This window comes from Cystoisospora suis, assembly GCF_002600585.1.
Source record: "Cystoisospora suis strain Wien I chromosome Unknown contig_926, whole genome shotgun sequence".
NCBI classification, from domain to species: Eukaryota; Apicomplexa; class Conoidasida; order Eucoccidiorida; family Sarcocystidae; genus Cystoisospora; species Cystoisospora suis.
Genome location: NW_027153727.1, coordinates 61,243 through 73,857, shown reverse-complemented (window position 1 = coordinate 73,857; position 12,615 = coordinate 61,243). Strand labels below are relative to the sequence as shown.

The 12,615-nt window shown below is 55.9% G+C and overlaps 1 protein-coding gene across 1 annotated transcript; it reads right to left on the bottom strand.

Moving 5' to 3' along the window:
* Positions 1–626: 626 nt before the first annotated feature.
* CSUI_002213 (uncharacterized protein) lies at positions 627–12,476 on the bottom strand. Its single transcript, XM_068062415.1, has 10 exons — positions 10,040–12,476; positions 9,401–9,762; positions 7,317–9,151; positions 6,862–7,050; positions 5,796–6,173; positions 4,328–5,606; positions 3,907–4,015; positions 3,617–3,735; positions 1,751–3,245; positions 627–1,517 (listed from the first exon to the last, which is right to left on the bottom strand). The coding sequence occupies exons 1-3, from the start codon at positions 11,019–11,021 to the stop codon at positions 8,570–8,572; spliced, it is 1,926 nt and encodes a 641-aa protein (XP_067925612.1). The 5' UTR covers positions 11,022–12,476; the 3' UTR covers positions 627–1,517; positions 1,751–3,245; positions 3,617–3,735; positions 3,907–4,015; positions 4,328–5,606; positions 5,796–6,173; positions 6,862–7,050; positions 7,317–8,569.
* Positions 12,477–12,615: the final 139 nt, after the last annotated feature.

The window sequence follows — 12,615 nt, the reverse complement described above, 5'->3', positions numbered from 1 at the left end:
CCAGCGGTACAGCCAGGGTCAATCTTACGGGTCTGCAGTGCTCCACGTTCTTCGCGGTGGTTCCGAGTAGACAGGCGGTGAAAACGGTGTAGGTACAGCGTCCGATCGAACCCCAGGAAACGGGCAGGTGGGACACGATGCTTGCGGCCCAAGGACGTAGCGCGGGTCTGACAGGTGGATATGATCGGGCAGTGCGTGTGACCTCTGCGAGCGACGCATGGAAGGCCAATGAACAGCTGCGTGTGTGTGTGTGCCGCATCTGCTCTTGAGAAGCGAAGCCGAGAATCTCGGTGACAGCGACTGAAGCGCGTGGTGTCATGAGTCTCTGCAGCAGCTGCCCTAGTCTTCCTGAACATGAGTGATGTGCACGAAGGCCGGACGAGTGGAAAGGGAGGTAGCGATCTTCGGAGCAGTCCTCCAGTGTCTTCCGGCGCACCTCCGGCAGCGGCAGCACGGGGACTTGAAACCGCAGTAGCGGAAACCTGCGCTGAGTTTGAGCGAACTGTAGCGAGGTTACGTGGAGAGCTCGTCGCGGAGCTGGACGGCCTCCGATCAGTAGCGCAGCAAGTAAGGCCTTTGGTCACGTGTGTACAATTTATCAGCTTATTCTAAACCCATCACAGGTAGCATCCGAAAGAACAAGGAAAGCTGTCGCAGAAAAAAGACTTGCGTCGCTCATGATGGAAAAAGATGCCCTGACCATTGACATCGCGGAACTGCAGAGACGGCGCAACGAGGTAAGAGCGGCTTGTTGTTGTGGAGACCGGTGCGAAGCAGAAAGCGGTGCAGACAACTGTTAACACCATCGAACGGAATAGGCTTATCCGGGACATTTGCCAGCGGCTCGAGACACTGCCAGAGCGGTGCGACCCATCTGCACTGTACTACGTCCACGCTGTGAACGGCGGTCCGGCACGGGCTGAGAGACCCTGCCAGAGCTACAGCTCGAACGAAGGCTCTCCTTGAAAAGTATCTGAATGAAGATGAGGGAAAACCAGTCGGGGGGGACAGGTAGTCGTAGTCGATCGAAAATGGAGAAGGTATGCCACACTCAAAGGCGGCGCTTGGTGTCTATGCGTACAAGGATCATGTTAAACACACAAAAGGCTTCGAGTCGCACCTCCCTTGATGAAAAATATGTCCGGAGTAACTGGCTTGTGAAACTGTGTACCGACTGAGCTAGGCACTGATGCGCCCCCTGCTAGGATCTGCCGGAGTACCACCCGTAAAGGACTGCCCAAGGGCAGGCGACACGTAAACGGTGCTTTCACTGTCAGAAAGCGTACGAGGCTCGGCAGGCGCAGGACGGGGGGCTTGAGTTTGCTCTGGTGTTCTGATTACTCATAAGATTCGAGAAGCTCGACGAGTTCCTGTCACGCCCTAAAGTGCCAGGCACCTTCAGTTTTCTGTTGCCATCAGAGCGAGTCTCTGCAGAAGGCAAGGGTTCAGGTATCACCCCGACCGTCCCCCACTAGCTGCTAGTCTCTAGCGAGAAAGAGCCACGGCACTAATGCCCCGCCTCCGGAGTCTCTGAGTGGAAGTCCCGCTCCACAACGACAGCCAGTGAAGTGACCGTGTCCGTCGTGGGGCGCCCGGAGCCCCACTGCTCCAGATCGACCGAGGTCACCAGAGCACTTCGACTACATTGCCCGGTGTCAGTTTGCACTTGGTCTTGCCTCTAAAGCGACGTTTCTGTCCCTCGACGTGGTGCGTGATGTTCCAGTGGTGAGCCCCGGCCGCGGACTACCTAGCTCAGGACAAGTGAACGCACGCTTATAATGCAGCAGAATCCGTCGATTGACGGCGCTTCGCCTGCGCCCGGCGAACGACCAGTTCCGCACGGCCAGCTTGAGCTTTTCTCTGGCACTCTGATTTCATTAGAGGACTCTCAACACGGAACTGCTGCTATCCCTGTCCCGGGGGAGACGCGCGGACCGCTGTATTTCTCTCTTACCCCAGAGAGCTCGGCGGCCGAAACAAGCACCCCCCCTTCGACTCCTGACGTATACGATGTCGACTGGAACCAGATTCACCATGGATCATCACCACACTCAGCTGCTCGATCGCGTGACGCTGCTCAGGCCCTCGGCGGACCGGTTCACCCGACCGAGCCCACGCACCGCTCACCTCTTTTCGGAAGTATCGGCTTAATAGATTTCAAGACTGCGGATCTCTGCACTCTTCTTAAGAGCCCTTCACTACTGCTCAGTATGGTAAACCTAGTCAAAATCAAATATGACGGATTATCGCTCCGTTCTGTAAGCCTTGACCCGCTTGCCTACCTTCCCGCACTCAAACAATTGGTGTTGACAAACTGTGGCATCGAAAGCGCCGAGTTCTTTCTTTCGTTTGCTGGCACTAGCATTGTTGAAGAAATCAACGTGGCGGCAAATAGCATCCAAGGGTTGCCGCCCGTAGAGGACTTCAGCAAGGCTGGGCAGCCCTTGCTACGCCGCGCTGCTCCACCGAAACCGTGCCCCGAGCGCACCTTCAAAGTTTCCGTGCAACCTCGCTGTTTTCCGCTCTCTCTGAAGAAGCTCGACATATCACACAACTCTATTGAAGACGTGAATGGCCTGGAAGCGCTCACTCAGTTCCGGTTTCTCCGGTCCCTGCGGCTGTCTGGTAACCAACTCAACCAAGACCGGTTTTTTTCTACTAACATTTTGGGAGCTCTACCTTGTCTGCAAGAGTGTACTCTCGATCCACGCTGCTGCCCGTCTACACCCCGCGGACAGCTCCGGGAATCAGGGAAAGTGGCGACAGCGACCCTCCGGAGTGTAGCTGTACTACCCGAAACCAGTTACAGACGCAAGAGTGAAGAGCATGACTTGCAGACAGCTCCACCTGACGTTGCCGATCAAGACAGGATGCGATTTCGGCAGCTCCAGGAAGCCCAGGCAGTAAATGCCTCACACTCGCCGCCTATCCGTGAAGCAAAATCCGCTTCAAGGGTGCGGAACCCGAGAAGCAGGCGCGTCAGCCGCGAGCTTTGCAGCGCCGCCACCCAAGAAGATCCGGCTTCTAACGGCACTACTTACCCATTCCCTGGCCGAACCCACGAACTCATACCGAGGGAGCTTGATCACGACCGAACGTATCTCCACTCAAGCAGATCCCGTGAGTAACCGGACCGCTGCCAATCCGTACTTGCCTTGCTTGATCCGTAGGCCGGCTTGGAGCCCAGCAGCGACGAACTTGTGGGACACTCACGGGTAGCCTTGCTACAGTTACCTTAGTGTTGACTGCACCACGACATATGGAATCAACAATGACCAGTCACACGACAGGCGTGGCTACTTGTCTCGCTTCACATGGTATGTTCTGTTGATTGTAGATGGGATGGTGTACAATTTCAACGGTAGACTGCCAGCACGCACGGAGTGTTCGCTCGGACGGTGTTCTAGGAAACATAACCTTTCTGTTTCTGAGCATCAAGTCCACCCTCAGGGGCCCTCAGCCCCGGACAGGAGTCTTCTCGCTACAACGGAGCAGCGGCTGCCCGGAGTGCGCGTTGCCAGCTGCTGCTTCAACGCGAAGCCCGGAATCGACACAGTGGAAGCCTTCATTTCCGGGTCTGATGACTCGCGGAGGCTGCCCATCTCTTCAGGAGTACCTGGCTGTGATGGTGGGCACATGAAGGAACGGCCTCCGTGTCCTGACTCCCCTATGGATTTCACCGAAGAAAAAGCAAAAGCAGACGCGGTCCGCCTCGACTCCGCTGCGCTTAGGAAGCTGTGTCACAAAGCCAAACTGAGGCGAGAAATCCTGTTCTGGCGTCGCCACCGGTGCAGTCTAGTCGCTAAGCAGCAGTTCAACCAGACAGTCGCCCAGCTTCAGCGATGCAACGAGCACCTAAGCAGGCTTCGCAGATCCCGAATGGCTTTATTCAGTGGCTTCCTTCACCTGGCTCATTCTGGCGAGAAATCTCCAGTATACCAGCAGATGGCTGCCTGCATGCACGAGCTTCGGGGTCTGGCTCAGCTTTTGCCTCCCTTGAAGATTCCGGGAGCGACTGAAGGCACAAACCGTATTGCTGAAGTGAGCGCTGAGGGAGCTGGCGATGCGTGCCGCGGGACACCCTTCGGCAGCGCTGACCGCGCTTAGGTGTAGATTCCTGGAACCTGATGCCACCTACTGCCCAGGAGCGCTCTTCCAAAGAGTACTCCTACCAGGGTCAGTTCGAGCCAAAGACTGGGCCAAGCTGGGTAGGGCCCTCTCTCCAGTATGTGTTCCTTTACCTTCCACAAGAAAACTGCCCAATGGGCTCCGCGTCATTCTACGACCCTGGTTACAATGTTGGTCCAGGCAGTCCAGGAGTACTCACCAGGCGGTGTCGCTGCCAGGGCTGGCTTCGTCTCGAGAAACCTACAAATCCGCGTTGCACTTCTGGAGAACAATCTCTCCATACTGTACCGGCAGTTCGAAGCCGAAGTGAAGAAAAAAGAACAAGGCGCGGTCCATCGCCGTTGTCACTCGTCGCCCTCTTCCAAGTACACAGCCCTTGCCGCGCGTGACAGCCAGGGCTCGCTTGACACGAAACGGGTGAGTGCGCAGGCACTTTCAAAGATACCCTTGAAGGTCCCAAGCAGTACTTGTTTGGGAGGGAGGCACAGGCAGACCAGGGAACCGCATATCAGTGGCGTCTCAGCTAGGGGCCAGATTGTAGAGGCACTCTTGTGTTGCGAGCTTCGAGGTTGTGGTTTCGCTTCTCGTTTCACAGTCTCTCCTGCGTCTCCGACATCTCGAGCAACTACTCACCAACCGGTTCTTGGCGGAGGCACGGCAGTATCTCGTGAACTGGAGTGAGTCAGCGGAGTCACACAGAGACTTTGAATTTGTCGCGTCAGAGCACGCCGTCGCTGCCGCAGTTCACCAATACATCGAAACATTGAACAGCCCCAAAACATGTATGGCTCCGTCCCCGGTGCCGTCCGGTGTCGCGTGCCAGCCCAGTTCTCATGAGATTGAAAAAGACTGGACGCCGCTAGGCACGGGGAGGCAACTGGCGATCCAATGCGCTAAGCCGTGCCCATTTCTGGAGCCGTCAGAGCTGTATCTCACTCCCGCCCCGACCGACTATCGCCACCCGCCGGTGGTGGAGCGGCAATCCATCCTGAGGAGCGCGTCCGCAGCCGCACTTCACTGTGGCCGTGTTCCGGCCCATGCCTCCGAAGCAAGACCACGCTCGTACGCGGGACACGGGCAGGCTGCGTTCCTTGCAAAGGGGCTCTTGAAAAGCAGTGCTTGTGACGGAAGCCCAGCAGCGGCAGCGGAACTGGTAGGCCAGGGCAGTTCTGTTCTAGAGTGGGAAGCCTGCCGCACTCGCCGCCGAATGACAGCATTCGCCGAAAGCAAAAGCCTCAACGTGTACTGGCCATTGTGCGCTGTCCGAAGTCCGGCTTGCAGTAGGGGCCACACCCCTAAGTAGAGGCCGCAGTGGACGGCTGGAGTGTGACGTGGCCTGCCATCCATACTGACTGCTTGCCAAGCTTTGCCGACCACATGGGTGCTGCCGTACATTCGCAAAGGCATGGTAAAATATTGGAGGGGTGACGCGTGCAACGGCTGAACGAAACTGCAACCCTGTAGCTTGTGTACGTGACCTGCAGGCCGACAAAACAGAACCGAACCAGCCTGATCATCCGTACTGTGGCAACAAAGGGGAGACTCCGCTCGTCAACAAAGACGTCCGAAAGAGCCAGCAGCTCGATACGGGGAACGGCCTTTCCTGCTTGAAGGACGAAAAATGCTCTAATGTTCCCTTCATTGTGAAAAGGCGAAAGTTTTCTTACCCGGACGCAGCCAGCGCTCGCGTAGACTCTTCTGTGAGTAGAAGGAGCTGCCCCGCCCGCGGATTGTTCTGCCCTGAACTAACACCTGGATCAGCACAGATGCTTGACGACGGGGTGACGTCCGCCTTGCCAGTGGCCTCGAGAACTCAGGTCGTGTTCACACCAGTGTCCAGTGGGGAGGATACCGGCTCGGCCGAGGGACAATCAAGGATATCTGCCTCCTCATGCTCGACAACGCCCGCCAACCACCCGCCGCAATGTGTGGTTGCTGTGACAGGCACCGCTTCGGCGTCTTCCTCGCCATGCCACAGTAGAAGTGTGCCGCTTCCGGGAGTGCTCCAATCAGAAGATGTGGAAGCTGTTTCGCTGGCAGTCGACCTCGAGGGCGATGTGCGACCGTGTGAGAGACAGCAGCGCAACCAAGAATACATTAGCAGCACATCCACATCGCTGGTACGGGACACTGTGATGCAGGGAGTTCAAGAGCGATCGCGAACCCGGACCCCTACTCGAAGGCATGTCATACAGTGCTGTGGTACAACGGCTACGACAGCGCCACTGCCGCAGAGTCACGCAGGAACTAGACGCGGAAGTGCGGTTCCTCTGGGCACATCCCTGGCGAACAGCGAGGCACGCTGCTCGGCGACATGGCATGGACGCGTCGACGAAGAAGCCCAACACGGTATACAGTTTACAGCTCATCAAAGAAGCTTGTCTTCAAGAGCTTCAGAAAGCGGGATCGCACACAGGGTACCTTGCCTGTCAGCGAGAGCTGCGCTACGCCTTTCACCCAAGGATCCTTCACTTCTAACCCCACAGCCGTAAGCGTACAGACAACCTGCCTCGCGAGCTACTGGTTGCCCTGTGCCTTTGTGCGTTCCCGCGTGGGGGCGCTGCATCCTATCTCGATATACAGCGGTTAAGAAGTAGCCTGAAAATGGTATCCTATCACCTCCGGGACTCCTGCGGGCGGTCATGCATATCTTCTTATACGGCCAGCAGATTCTGCCGCGCCGCGGACTCCACAGGAGAAACGGGGCCGCCACTGCTTAGTCCTTAGTCGTACCTTACTGAAAAATGTCTTTATACACTTGGTACTGCAGCGGACTCGAGAGCCAAGTCTTGCGTACCCCGGATCCAGGCCTTTCCTCTACCCCTGTCCCGCTGACCGACCCGTCACCGGGTTCCCCTTCAAGATTCGACCACTCAAATGAACTAGCTGGTAACCGGTGCTTGGAGCGCTTCCACTCCCTTCCTGTACTCCCCACATCCGGAGAAGACGCGCAAGACAAGCTGTTCAGAGGGGCACTCAGATCTACAGAAAACAGCGGCGTGTCATCAGCTGTTTCCGAACACTCCACCACCTCCGCGGGGAGCGCGCGACGTAAAAAGACATCTTACGCGGCGCAGACGTCTACTGCTGACCCTCCTGCAGGGCAAAGGAAGGCGCTGTTAAGTCTTCTGACACAAACCCGGTTCTCCGTCACAGAGGGGAGACGCTGCAGGGGCTACGATACTCACCAGCGGAAACAAGGCTCTGCGTCAGAATGTAGAAATTCAATGCGACGCTCTCCTGTCGGAGCGTTTCAGTTGGGAGCTGTATCGAAGAAAAGCCATTCGAAGAATACGGCCGGTGCCCAGAACTCGGCCTGTGCTGCCAAGCAAGCATCTCGTGACTTGCACGCCGTGCCCTGGAAAATATGACCACGCGGCTCGACATACGGTCTATCTACAGAGAAACAGTGTTAAGAAGGAAACAGTCTGTTCTCCATGGCACAGACTTCACGAACGAGTACAAGGACTGGTTTGTCGCCGCAGCACTGTGGGGCCATAGCCGTCGTCCACGCTCTATGCCTGCGTAACTTCATTCCGTTTTCGGGTCACAAAGTTGCACGATGCATGGTGATAGACCGCGAGCAATTTCACAACATAAAAGAATCAACCGCTGCAAATATAATTGCACCCGGTCCCTTGCATGTTCCCGACACGGCAACATACGACAGCTAGTCCATGACCTCAACGCCGTTCTCAGAGAGCACGGGCTGCAGCAAGGCAAGTTCACTATGCTGTCCGTCCTTGCGTGAGACACCACAACACACGAGTAGGTCGCTCCCGAACTACCACACACGCACAAACTGCATCTGGACCCCGAGAGAACGCCAGACGCGAAATGCTTTTTCTCATCAGCTAATGACCAAAACGAGAGAGGTGACGCCAGACCCACAGACTACACAGCACAGACAGTTTGTGGCCTCTTGAGTGCACGTCACGAGAAACTGATTAGCGGACAGCATCGCAGCTACGTGGTCTCCTGAAAAACTAACTGGCTGGCCAGCCTGAAAGATGCCTTCCCTCCCTCCCCCGAGGACATCCTTAACGAACTGCTTGTTCGGAAGAACATCCGCTGGCCCGTTCATGAAATTTATTCGACCCCGCTTTGCCCATCCTATCGAGTACTCGATGTCCTGCGCAGTTAAGGGTAAAACCCAGTCCACGCATGATGTTTTTGCAATATGGAAAGTACTGAATGCCGTGGACCTACTGCCAAGAGCGGAAAAAAGATAAAACAGCTGATGTAAGAGACACCCCCTGAGGAAGATCCACTGCGTGATTCGGGGTTCACGTTCACGTGACCGGCTGCACGCAAACTCCAGTCACGTGTGTACGCCTTTGTCCAACTGACTAGAGACACCTGCGAAACCTGATTGTTCCACTCCAAGAAGCAGGGTGACCTCCTGCGGAAGGAAAAGGGGTCCTCTCTCCGCTCCGTTAACCTACCACCGAGAGAAGGTGGTCATGCTCATTAGCTTCTTCGTGATGCCTGCCGGGCAGGCTTTGTATTTTGCGCAGTACCAGCTATAAAATGCCATCCGATGGCACGTCTCCTTGTAGTACCCCAAGTACATTATCGCAAGAAGACAAACGAGAGTCGTGTACCCTTCGCTCACGTGGGTCCCTATTAGAAGACCGCCACCCACAGTAGTGCACTGCACCCCAATTTTGAACAGTACATTCGCAAGCGCCGCCAGATGGACATAAAATAGCAGACTCGTCCGGATTGAGCTCGCGGTCAACAAAACAATCAATAGTAGCTCCACGTAGGAGTCCCCTTGCTGAAGTACATCAAAAGTGGTGTATTGTAACGAACCGTCCCGTCCCTCTATGCGTGGCCCTGTACTCCCAGACCTGACAGCAATGACTTGCCAAGATTCGAAGACGCAGCAAAAGACGAAGACGCAAGCCGAAACAGCTGCTACCACCTTCTCCGTATACTTTCGGAAGCACTCGAAGAGCGAAATGAACATGAGAAAAAACAGGTACGGGAAGAAGACTGCCGCTCGAAGTATCGCATCCACCTGAACTCGCAGCACAAAGTAGCACGAAACAAAGATTCCAAGCCAAACTGTGTTCATACTCGGGCTGCGGAGCCCGCAACCTGCGGTATGAACCTCAATGCAGTCGGGTTCGACTGCACGCTCACGGGCTACGAAACGCTGCAGCACTGTGGGATAGACTAGAAGTACACTAAGAAGCAGGGGGGCAGAAGTGCCACCGCCTACTGTTCACCACCAGCACGAACAACGAGTGGCAACCTTGCAGCTCACCAGGACGCCGGAGTTATGGGTCGCAGCGTGCAGCTGGCAGGCAGTCATGCCAGTCTGCGCGACTAACGCCAAAAAGCTTATCCAGATGAGCTTGAGCGGAATGACCTGTTCTAGAAGGTAGTCGTACGCGTCGTTCAGAGGCTCATAGCGGAACTTCATGAACGGGTAACCCTTCATCAAACGGTACATGGCCTGCTTGTGTTTTGTTGCAATAGAGGGTTCCTTCGAAAACTGCTCCACTCTGCCGGCGTACAACGCTGCCATGGCGCCAACACCTGCGAATTTGGGCCCGCGTGAGAGCGCCATGCCTGCCGAATACATTGTGTTACTAGGAGGCCCGGCGTCGTCGACTGAAGGAGCAACTGGAAAACAGGTTCAGAGAGCATAGCACAATGCACAGGGGATTGTTCACGAAGTTCAGTCTCGCCCCCGCTTAACTGCAGCAGATCTTTCGGTCAGAGATACGGTGGGTGCGAGAATACATCAAAAACCACTAAGCGTCTTTTCGGGTGAACACTTATTTTTGAGGTATTGCACGACGAAAGTAGCCGAGGTCATATGGAGTACAGAGCCGAACTTTTCTGCCTCGAGTTCAAAGCGCCCACCGCGCAAGCAGCAGCCAGACGCCACCATCCTCACCATTGGACGAGCTCCTCGAGGAGTTATGCCTGTCGCCAAACCCTCTCTTCGGCTGGTAGTTCCGTAAGAAGCGGTCAAAATTGTTCTCTTCCGCAAAGACGGAGAATATGAGTTTCCAGCCCTTCCTCGTGAAAATAAGTGGAAGGCAACCACAGCACTTGATACGTTTACTCGTATCTTCCGGGTAGTTGTCACAGCATAGCTCCTCGGACACATGGCGTACAACGTACGAGTCACTGTGGAAATCTCTTAAGGAGCTCCACTGTGCACTCCTTAAGGCGTATCGCATGCTAGGCCCCAACGAATGCTGGGAGTTTGAACGCCCTGAGGCCGCTCGGGTGCGGAGAGCGGAATTTCGAAACTGCACCGACCGAGATTCTCTCCGCTCAGGATGCAGTCGGGCCACTTCCTGCCCGTCAGCATTGTAGCCCGGACTGGATGTCCCCCCGTGGGTCGGAACAGGAGACCCACTCAAGTGTTCGAACGAAAGCTCTGATCCTTGCCCGCCTGCCACTCCACTGCTCCCCCTGTTGTAGCACCGTGAGCGATGTCGTGATCGTGAGTAGTACGACCAGTCTGCTGAAGGGGCGCGGTCTGGGGGAAGTTCTCCCTTCCCGCCTGAAGCAGACGGGTGTAAAGAATGGTCCCGGATCCTCGCCGCTGGACTGCTTGCATCACCGATTGGGCTCTGCTGACAAGAGTAAGTCAGGACAGAGGAGCTAGACATGTCGTGGCGTAACCCGCCAGAGAACCCCGACCGGCTACGTCCATGCATCCATTCGCGAGGCCTGTGGAGATCCTCCCTGGAGGCCATGTCATGGACGTCCTCATCTTCCGAGGTATCACTATCGACACTGATGCTCTCTCCAGAACTATCATCGGCTGCATCATCAGCGGGTTCTTCGTTCCCATACTCTTCGTCCCAGTCGCCGTGCCGCCGGCGGCCTGCCCCCCCTCTAGATGGAAAAGCTGACACGGGCATGGCCAGAAATGATAGTGATGCTTCTGCCCCGGAGAAAAACCGGGAACGCGCGCCAAGGGCATCAACGCGTCTGAAGTGAACTCGAGCAGCAAAAACGTCGCTTAAGGCCTTGCGCCGACAGCGTGGAACTCGGCCATAGAAAATCCAGCATTCTGTCAAGTCGCTGAAGACGGATTATCGCGATCACGTGCGGTGTAGCTATGGACGTGAGTCTTCCGGGTGATCCTGACCGGGCTAGTGAAAAGAGATCCACACAATCCGAACAACATCGCTGGACTTTCTCCAGCCACCGAGCACATATCGGCATCCACTCGTACCTGCACAACAAACTGAAACTGCTTGCGTCAACCGGAGCACTGGCATTTCCTGATGAAACCCGGAGCTCACCTATCGAAGCGTAGCTTAGAAAGCCATTGTCTCAGCTGTTCCCGTGTTCGGCTACGCCTGCCTTCCGAATTGAAAAAAGACGAATGCAAACGCACGCGTAGTGAAAAAGGCGCACCTACTCGAAATAACTCCGAGGCAAGCTGCTGGGCAGACATTGGGCAACAGCACCGGGGTTGACTGCCGGACAATTCCCTCCCCAGGCAGATGGTGTGTGGCTGGGCTGTCCAACGACAGAGGAAGCTACGGGATGCCAAACGCAGGGGTAGCAACAACAGGGCTCTTTGATCCCCGCGGTAACTTTGGCCGACGGCTGAAATACTGTCTCCAGATCTCCACGTCATCTCTCACGTAAAACGAAAACAGATCTCCGCCCCCGTCGTGCAGTGGTCCGGTGCGCTTGTTCCGACAGCTTTGCGCGACTTCAGCGCCAGTCCCATTTTAGCACAACAGAAGTCTACTGCAAACTGCCGAAAAATTTTCTCGGTCCGGCCTGGTTACAACAGAAGTCTCCTGTAACCTACACCACATGTTTCTCGTCGCTTGGCTGGTTAAAGATGGGAAGCTTGAGACGGCCGCTCCAGAGGCTCACAACTGCTTCTGCTTCCGCCTATCTGAATCGTCGAAGTCCGGCGCGTGGGAAGTCGGTTGCGTCCAGCACGCAATACGTGCAAGCTCACGAGTTCGTACCGAAGCAGCCTCAAAACACCTGGAAAGCCGCGGTGGATCACTGAACCCCTCGCGGACAACTGGGAGAGACTCCCAGTCCTGGAACTATGCCCAGGCGGTCCGGCCCATGACGCGTGAGTGTCACACTGGCTTGGGGCTTCAGGTAGCACCGTGGTCACCGGCCTTCTGTCTTCGTTTTAGTTTGACTCGGAAGCTACCTCTAGCTGGCGATTCCGATCGAACAGTAAAGATGGGCACCGATATCACTGCGTCTGGTCAGAGCCCACGCCTTCTCTGGCATAACCCCTTGCAGTCTGACGTCTCCCGCCGCAGTGTGCACCGAGGTCAGGAATGTTGTTTTGGTTTCCCATGAGCAACTGCCTCTTATGCGAAGTACCCCACTCGGGCCTTCCCTGTGGAAACTGACTACCTGTGGTAACCGGTGACTTGAGTGCACGGGTTTTTACGACCCGTACTCGCAAACTGCTCAGGAGAGCGCTGTTGGTCCTCGGACGCCACATGCAGCAGTCCGCAAGGGCTC